Raw genomic sequence first — 9,163 nt, forward strand, 5'->3', positions numbered from 1 at the left:
TTTTTTTTTTTTTTTTTTCTTCATTTTGACTTTGCTTTTCTTTTCTTTGTTTTTCTTTCCTTTTCTTTCCTTTCCTTTTCTTTTCTTTTTTTTCTTACCCTCGTATGCCGCTAAGATACCTCGCTTTTTTTTCTCACGCCTGGCATACCCACTCGTTCGTGGCCCCTTCCTCCCACTGTGCTTGTGCATAAGTGAGGACTGCGCAGTTTGGCTCGCGCGTCGTTATCTTGAGTCACGTGTCATCTGGCTGCTTTGAGCCGCCGGTGAGTTTTCCTCTCACCCCCAGGCGCCGCTCCGTGGAGAAAAAAAGGGGTGGAAAGGTCGCAGAGGCGAAGTGGCTACCCGCGTGCGTCGGAGCGAAAAAGGAGAATAGAAAAAAGGCGAAGGGGAAGCCGCTGTTATACCTTTCCGTTCGCCGCTGATACGTTTTGCTGTACGGATAAGCGGGTAAGGCGAAGAACACGGAGAACGCCGCTGCACTGTTACGCCGTTGCACTGTTACGCTGTTGCACTGTTACGCTGCTGCACTGCTACACCACTGCACTGCCACACCGCTGCATCGCCACACCGCCGCTTCGCCGCATCGCTGCCGACGAGCACAGCATGGCCGAGTACGGGGAGGGCGAGAACGCCGCGGGGATGGAGAAGCCCGTGAGCTTCGAAGAGGAAGTAGAGACGTTCCTGATCAACCTGCACGACTTCGTGTACCACAGAAATGCAGAGGCGATAAAAAATCTGTTCGACACGGACTTCTACGCCATTTCGGAGATCTACTTCAAGAATATCCGATGGCCATCTATCAAATTAGTAGATATTTTCTACAAGCAAAAGAATCGCTTTCACAATTTGATTCACTCTCTGTACGAAGAGCTCTATTACAGACATGTGTTCATAATAAACGATGTCACATTGGAAGATAGAAAAAATGCATGGGATAATTACAAATGCTTATTGAATTTTATTTCGAGTATATGTTCAGATCCATGTGGAGATACAAATGACAACGTGTTAGTGATGCCAAACGTATGGATTCATGATTTCTTATCAGAATATATATATCAGTACCAATCTATGTGTCACTACAAGCTAAAAATACTGAAAGAACCTGAAGAAAACAAACAAGGGATAGACTTTCTGATAAAAAACTCGGATGTTTTTGAGAGTAGTATTGTATTGGAAGTGTTACATAGTCTTTTATTGAAAGCAGAATTTACAACCCTTTCTGAGGAAGAAAGGAGTATCTTTGTGCACAACGTTTTTCATGTTAATAATGAAGACTTAACGAGTAGGTATCAGTTTGCATACTTCGCTTGTTGTGTCCTACTGAAGGTATATGTACTTATGGGAGACTATTACACAGCGTTGAAAATTATATCATATATTGAGTTAAGTCATAAGGCACTATACTGGAAAGTAACTCTATGTCACATTAATATCTTCTACCATATCGCATTCTGCTATATGATGTTAAGGAGGTATAATGACAGCATAAAGGTATTATCTCAAATTTTAATTTACCTCTCTAAGCAGAAAATTCATCTGTCCAATCAGCAGAGATATCAGCAGAGTCAAATTCAAAGATTAACAGATAAAATGTATCTTATTGTCATCATTTGTCACTCTTTAAGTAACACTAGACTAGATGAAACGGTGTTACAGAACATAAAGGAAAATTATTCAGGTAAATTTTATGCTCTCCTACAGACATCAAATGAGCAGGCTTATGCAGACTTGTTTTACAAAGTGGCACCAAAATTTATTGACCCTCTTTCTAATATTAGTTTCCAACTGCTAGCTAATTTTGAAAATGTACAGAATCAGACATACAATTCGGATCCTATGACTACTCAGCTGAATATTTTTTTAAAAGATGTGTCTTATCAGAAGAAGGCTTTTCATTTTATCTCCTACTCGAAGTTGTATCATAATATTCAGCTGAAAAAGTTGAGCAGCCTTATGAATTATGGAGAGCAGATGCGGATTGCGGCGGAGGAGAGGGACAGACAGACGAATGGGGAGGTGAACGGGGAGGTGAACGGGGAGGTGAACGGGGATGCGGACGGAGTGGCAAACGGACTGGCGAACGGAGTGGCGGACGGACTGGCGAACCACTCGGGGGATGCAAAAAAGGGAGAGCTCCCACCCAACGAGGAACTTGTATCGGCAGACATCATGTGTGTTAAGAACTCCGGAAGGCAGCTGGTTTGGAAAGAGGGGCCACTCTACAAAGGAGAAGTGGTCACGACTGTGTTCGGCTCCAACTTCGACTTTTACATCGATATGGATATTCTTAACATTAAGACGAGGGCTCAACAGAAGATTTTCATTGACTACTTTGTGCACCAAATTAATATGTGTAAAAACCTCAGCAATAACTTGCAGGGCACTGCTGCGCCGCATGCCTACAAGGCCAAGTACGACAACTTCAGGCGCAAGAACAAGGGCAAGGGCCGGCCCAAGCTGTGAGCGGTGCAGCGGTGGAGCGGTGGAGCGGTGTAGCTGCGTAGCAGTCAAGCTGTGCAGCAGTCACGCCGCTTAACAGTCACGCCGCTTAACAGTCACGCCGCTTAGCAGTCACGCTGCTTAGCAGTCACGCCGCTTAGCTTTCGTATGCCGCCCATTTGCACCTCCTCTCCACCCCATCCTCTTTTTTTCCCCACCATGCACTCCCGCGTGCTATCCATTTTAAGCCAACGCTGAAAAGAATTTTTCATTTTTTGAGGAACCGAGCCAAACTGAAAAATGCTACGTGAATGAGACGTGCATGCGATGCAATTGCGACGTGAATGCGATGCAAATGCGACTTACATGCGACGTAAATGCGACGCGAAGGCGGCCGCTTCCCTTTTGAGTGGCGCTCGCCTGAACAGGTGAAGTCAGGGCATTAACCGGCTTCGCGCAACTGGGGCTTTTCTCCCCAAAGGAAAAAAAGAAAAAAAAAACAAAAAAAACAAAAAAAGTGAATTGAATTTAATTTAATTTAATTGATGAACAAATGAATAGATAACACGCGTGCCTCCCCCCCCGCTCTGTTTCGCCGTGCCCAAGGCGAATAGGCGCATCTTCCAAAGCCGGCCACTGTGTGCTCCGTGTGCGATCCGTATGCCCATACAGGTGCGCAACCGCGGAACTTGTTAGTTGTGTGCCAAATTGGGGGAGCGCCACCCACGCGGCGCACTTTCCCTACCAACTCGGCACAGCTTCGCCGCTCTCTCCTTTCCGCTTCTTCCTCCCACCCAAAACGAACATGAACGAAGTGGGCTACGTGTCCCATCCGCCGCCCGAGCCGGACTTCTGGATTTACTTCGCCAGCTACCTGCGAAACGCCTGGGTTCAGGTGGGTCACGCGCGAAGAAGATCAGCGAAAGGACACACGTGTGATAAACAAAACGTAGGTGTGTCGAGAAACACTCGTTTCCTTTCCCCTTCACGACTTCTTTACAGTGGGCCATCGTCTTCGTCCCGTTCATTATGTTCGCCCTTTACCTCAAGCTGACAATGCGTAGGCCGAAAAGAGGGAAAACGCCGCGACGTCGAGCGATGCGCCGCTACAAAGGTGCCTCTACGAGAGCGGCCCTACATAGGTGCCTCTACCAGCGCGCCGCTACAAATCCACCGTGCCACCTTTTGATGCCCCCCGCAGCGACTGCGCCAACGGGTGAGAAGGAATGCCCCGAGGAGGAAGCCCATTTTCCAGAAGCCAGGAGAGACAAAAGCAGGAAGAATCTATAGAGGATGCGAGTTGATGCAACTTCTTCTGCAGGATGTGTGTCCCCCATCCGTGTGGAGCCAAGTGGAGGGGTCAGCATCGTGTCGGTAATTCAACCTACTACACAGGTGGATGCTTATCAAATGAGAGTTTTTTTAATTAAAGCTGGGGTGTACAGTACAAATCGAGATGAGTTCCTTTAGTGCAGTTGGCACACCCAAGTGGTGCACACAGTGGTGTACCGCGCGCATGCACACTCGAGAGGGGTCACGGAAATGCCCCCCGTCGTTTGGAGAAATTATTTGGGCGTATTCACGCATGGAGAGAAAAAAGACCAATATGGGGCAAAGACGCGTTTTTTTTTTTATTTTTTTTTATTTTTTTGTTGACCAATTAACCTCTTTGTGAGTGATAACTGCATGCACAGCCGTCGAAATGAAGAACTACTAAGTGGTTACTGTACAGATACACACGCGTGTACATCACTCTGTGGCAGTCCTGACGCAACCGCTTTCTTCGCAAGCAACTCAGCCACAAGTGGACATATTCCTTTTCTGACGAAACTTCGAGATCTGAGAGAAAGGAAAGCGAATGAGCGTAGCGTTTTAATGACGGTTGGACCAACTATCCTGCGCTGGGTTAACTTTGGTGACCACCTGGGGGCATGCGGAACGGTGTCGTGCCTTCTCGGTAGCCCTCACGTCGCTGCCCCCCTTGAGCAGAACAAAATGATTAATCTAGAAAATGCAGGGAGGAGCACGCACACACGCTTTCTCTCTCTCTCTCTCTTTTTCTCCCTTTCGTTCTCTCATTTTCTCTCTCTTTCGTTCTCTCCCTTTCTTTTTCTGTCTTTCTTTTTCTCCCCCCCTCGCTGGCTTTCCCTACCACGGTCGCGAATCTGTCCTTGAGATTTTCATTCTTCGCCTCGCAGTTATCGGGTCCATAAGGCGGCTTGATCCGGACTTCTCCGTTGAGGACCAAAATATCTTTGTTGCTCCAGGTGCAGTCTGGGTGCCTAATGGAGGGGGATGGAGGGGGATAGAGGGGGAGTACCGGGTTGTCCCATGTGCACTTCTCATAAGCGGCGGGGTGCCAATTTTTGTGAGGACCCCTTGGAAGCAGCGTGTTTTTTGGTTCCTAAACGCTGTGCGATGGAGTGGAACACAGGGGAGAAAGGTCACACATCCCAAAAATAAGGGGTAGCCTGTAAAAAATGCATTGCCACCCTCCTAGTGGACATACGTTTTCCATATAAAATCGAAGAGCTCCTGTGCCTCCTGCGTTACACCAATACCGATGCGTTCCTTAATACTTTCGAAGTTTTCCAAGGCCTTTTTTTCTATCTTCTCAATAAGGGACCTCTCGATTTGAGGAACAGGGTCATGCAGAACTTTGATTCTTCTTCGTATCTCTATTTCTACAATAATTTCCGTCCTTATAATGTAAAAATTGGCAGTGCCATTTTTGTTATCATCCTTAATAACCACAAACTTCAAATTTGTGTCGTAACAGTACAGTTCTCCTTCGAATGTCTCCCCATCCTTCGTCTTCGTTGCTACTACATGGCCAAAGTGCAGGCAGGGGTCAAAGACGTTTTTGCTCATGGTACACTGTGCTTGCCTCTGCGAGCGTTTGTTTGAAAATTCAGTCCAGGGGCCGCTTTGCTGAGGAGTTATCTATCTACCTATCTGTCTCTCTATTTATCTGTCTATCTATTTACCTACCTATTTATCTATCTATCTATCTTTCTATTTATCTATCTATCTATTTAGCTATTTATTTATCTTTCTATCTATTTACCTATCTATCTATCTATTTATCTATTTACCTATTTATCTATCTATTTACCTATCTATTTACCTATCTATCTATTTATCTATTTATTTATTTTTCTGTTTGCAGCTGTGGTCACGTGGGTGGAAGCGAAATGGAAAAGGAAAGGTAAAACGGGATGGAGGCACGTGGAGTGAAGACCAACCCAACCGCTTGCGCAAAAAAAAAAAAAGAAGTACACACTGACGTGTGAATGTCCAGCGGACAAACGGCTACTCAACAAAATACCGTTGACAAAGGGGGACGAGAACAAAGTTTGCTAGGGCTGCGTAAACTACGCAGGTCAGGTTCGTACCAAGCAAGGGTCTTTCCTTCCACAAGTCCGCGTTGCACATAATAATGCGTATCCCCCGCTTGAGCATCTCTCCCCTTCTGGATCAACTTGTATATGCACTTTGTGTGGACCTCCTTTTGGGCGATCCCCTTCAAAGTTCTTCCTTCTCATATGAAGAGGAACCTATTTTTTTTCTTCTTTTTTTTCTTCTTTTTTTTTTTTCTTTTTTTTTTTTCTTTTTTTTTTTTCTTTTTTTTTTTTTTTCTTTTTTTTTGCGTGGGAAGGGGCTATTAAAATGCAAAATGAAGTCTGCGTGAAGTGAACCCAGTGGGGTTGGTGTCCTTCCCTCGTCAATTAATTTGACCAAGCACAGAAGCGGGGAATATTTGCTGAACGCACGAAAATGGGATTACAGTTCTCTCCCTCGAAACGTCTCTCTTGTGTTGTAGCATTTGCCAACTTACTCACGCTTATACCTCCGAGGGGGTAGATTTTTTTTTTTTTTTCCCCAGATAGCCAAAGTGTATACCTCGCGATGCTGACACGTCGCGCTTCGCAGCAAAAGGTGCTCTCTTACCGTTAACAAAAAAAAAAGTTGTGGAGAGGAAATTTTCGCTGTATGTTTAAAAGGCATCATTTTTGGTGTTACCACTTTGGGAAAAGGCATTCCTACGTGGAGATGCACAAAAGTGAGCGGACACCTCAAACGGGGTGTGGGGGCGTAGGAACTAACACCTGGATTTGCAGGAACTTCACCTAATGTGTATTTGAGCCTGGGCACCCTAAAACCGTACGCGCACACTAAAAAATTGGTGAGCCACCCTTTCGCATACGTTTCGAGCGAAAGATGCTTCAACAAAAAAAAAAAAAAAAAAAAGGCCGAAATGCTCTCGTGTAGACGTACTTCCCCTCCACCAGCAGGGGGCTGAAAAGGGAACCTCCAATCGTGGAATGCAGGAATATCTACCTGCTCATGTAGCAGTGTTGAGCTTACCTACGCTGAGAAAACATAGGGGTGATGCGCATACGAGTATCGGCAGAATGCAATCGAATGGAGCACACCCCATAGTAGCTATCGGTGGCCTAAAAAAGGGGAGCATCGCGTCGAGAGGGAGGGGGGCCACCATTTCTTTTCCCATCCCTGTTCGATGTACATTCGCCAGTCAGTTTGGAAGAAGTGTAATATGTTTTTTCTCTCCCAACGGGCATGCAGTCGTGTTCCCCCGCAAAGGGAGAAAATTCGAAAAAGGGGAAATCCTCGAACGGAATTAATTTTGCAAAAAAAAAAATCATCATACATGCATACATGCATACATGCGTACATGCGTACATGCGTACACATAAATGCGCACTTTTAACAATGCAGGGGAAGCACAACCCTCGACGAAGTGGCCTAAAAAAACGGGCTGCACTTCTACCCCTCTTGCACACCTTGGCTCTCCCCTCCCCCCAAAAAAATATATCGTTCAGTTTGTGCTTACTCAAAATGTACATTCAGGTTTTTCCTCGATGAACATTTTAGCTACGGGGAAGGGAACAATTTGGGAACAGCGTCACGTGAAATGTGAGCTACATGTTATTGGTCAAAGTGGGAGAAAAAAAAAAAAAAAAAAAAACGATAAAAGGTAAAACATAAAAGGTAAAACATAAAAGGTAAAACATAAAAGGTAAAACATAAAAGGTAAAGCATAAAAGGTAAAAGGCAAAAACGATAAAAACATCATATCTGTGATTATTTACGTACGCGGTAGGTGCGCAAAGAAAGCTAGCTGTGGGGGAGGCAGTGTCTAAGATGGGAATTGTGGTGGACATGGTCGCATAGGAATTTTTATATGTGTATATTGCCATGCACTTGTTTGGCTCCCTTAAAAAGTTTGTCACCAGAAACAAGTGAAATTTTAGGAGCTCTTTTTTTCATGTCGATGTTTGTCCCATTTAGACTTTGAGGAAAAACTGTGTCTCCACATTTTCGGCGTGGTTCACGTGAGAGGAAAAAAAAAGGAGAGCTACAAAAAAAGGGGTGCACAAAGTAGGGTACAAAAAAAGGGGTGCACAAAATGGGGTACACAAAATGGGGTGCACAAAATGGGGTGCACAAAATGGGGTACACATGAAAGGGGTACACATGAAAGGGGTGCACATGAAAGGGTCCCGGAATGGTGTTCTACAAAATTTGCAGTGAGATTTAAAATGAGAAGCGTGCACGGTGGCGAAAAAAATTAAAATTAAAGCTGGGGCTGAAATGGTACTCAAGCTGAAATATAATTTTACAGCCAAAATTGCAGCCTACTTTACAGCCAAGTACAAATCAAAGGAACAATCACACTACGACAAACAAAGCAAACGAATGTTCCCTAAATAATAACAGCAACGATCAGCACATGTAGGGAAAAAGAATGTGCAAAGCACTGAAAGGGAACACCCTTGTGCCATGTATCCCCAACTACACATAAGTAAATCCCACCTTTCTTTTAAAAGAACCACCATTATCAAACGTGTGTTTAGCTAAACGTGGAGAGTTTTAATTGTACATTACTTTCTTGTTAACTTTATTAAGCACATTGTGAGCATACGTGAGATACTTACCTATTTTTTTTCATCGAATGGTGTGAAAGTGTCATCGCTTCGAGAGAGCTCCCTAACCTTCGTAAAAGAAACTGCTCAACAAGTGATGTGCGAAGGAACGGTAGTTCTGCTGCATAGAAAACGGTGGATCCCCTTCATTGTGTAACCCCTTCCCGAGCGTCTCCCTCCAAGGGTGTTTTGTTACCAATTCGGAGTAGAGAACTTGCGCTTTTTACGCAGGTGCACCATTCGTGACGCACGTGGTGCAGCGTGTCCTCCACTGTGATGTGGCGACATCTACAAGGCGAAGACCGCCAACATGCCCATATATGTATACATCCCCGTTTTCACCAAAGAGACCACACCTTTTTAAACACACCAGTTTGACATAGCTGGTGTTTCAAATTGTGCAAAATAAGCACCCGTGAGCCGCGCACACCCAGTGTATATGAGTAGGCATCATACGTGTGCGTACCTAAACAAATGTGCACAGGTGCATATCGTGTACTTACTGTGTATACAGCATCTATGTGAGCAAATGTGCGAGCGTATATATGTGTACGCACATTTCCAAGTGTGCCAAGATAGGCGCTTACCCTTTCTGCACGTTCGCCGCAGGACACCTGCACAGTCTGTTAATGTGGTTTTAAAAAAACCTGCAACGAGAATTACTACCTGTGCATTTGCGAGCAACGCCGCATCGGTGACTTTTTAGCCCCCACTGTACGTATGTATGAATATACATGTGCATATACGTAAGCGTATGTTTTTTTTTTTTTTTT

The 9,163-nt window shown here is 44.9% G+C and overlaps 3 protein-coding genes across 3 annotated transcripts; 2 read left to right on the forward strand and 1 right to left on the reverse strand.

The window, feature by feature from the left end:
* Positions 1-603: 603 nt before the first annotated feature.
* On the forward strand, positions 604-2,466 carry PCYB_114480 (eukaryotic translation initiation factor 3 subunit 6 interacting protein; the record flags this gene model as incomplete). Its single annotated transcript, XM_004223327.1, has 2 exons — positions 604-1,263; positions 1,330-2,466. The coding sequence occupies 2 exons, from the start codon at positions 604-606 to the stop codon at positions 2,464-2,466; spliced, it is 1,797 nt and encodes a 598-aa protein (XP_004223375.1).
* A 781-nt stretch (positions 2,467-3,247) lies between these two features.
* PCYB_114490 (hypothetical protein) lies at positions 3,248-3,732 on the forward strand (the record flags this gene model as incomplete). The annotated part of the gene is made up of 3 exons (XM_004223328.1): positions 3,248-3,337; positions 3,445-3,502; positions 3,644-3,732. 3 exons carry the CDS (start codon positions 3,248-3,250, stop codon positions 3,730-3,732), a joined length of 237 nt encoding a protein of 78 aa, XP_004223376.1.
* Positions 3,733-4,236: 504 nt separating this feature from the next.
* On the reverse strand, positions 4,237-5,313 carry PCYB_114500 (hypothetical protein; the record flags this gene model as incomplete). The annotated part of the gene is made up of 3 exons (XM_004223329.1): positions 4,237-4,281; positions 4,595-4,724; positions 4,952-5,313. 3 exons carry the CDS (start codon positions 5,311-5,313, stop codon positions 4,237-4,239), a joined length of 537 nt encoding a protein of 178 aa, XP_004223377.1.
* Positions 5,314-9,163: the final 3,850 nt, after the last annotated feature.

This window comes from Plasmodium cynomolgi, chromosome 11, assembly GCF_000321355.1.
Source record: "Plasmodium cynomolgi strain B DNA, chromosome 11, whole genome shotgun sequence".
In the NCBI taxonomy this organism is placed as follows: domain Eukaryota; phylum Apicomplexa; class Aconoidasida; order Haemosporida; family Plasmodiidae; genus Plasmodium; species Plasmodium cynomolgi.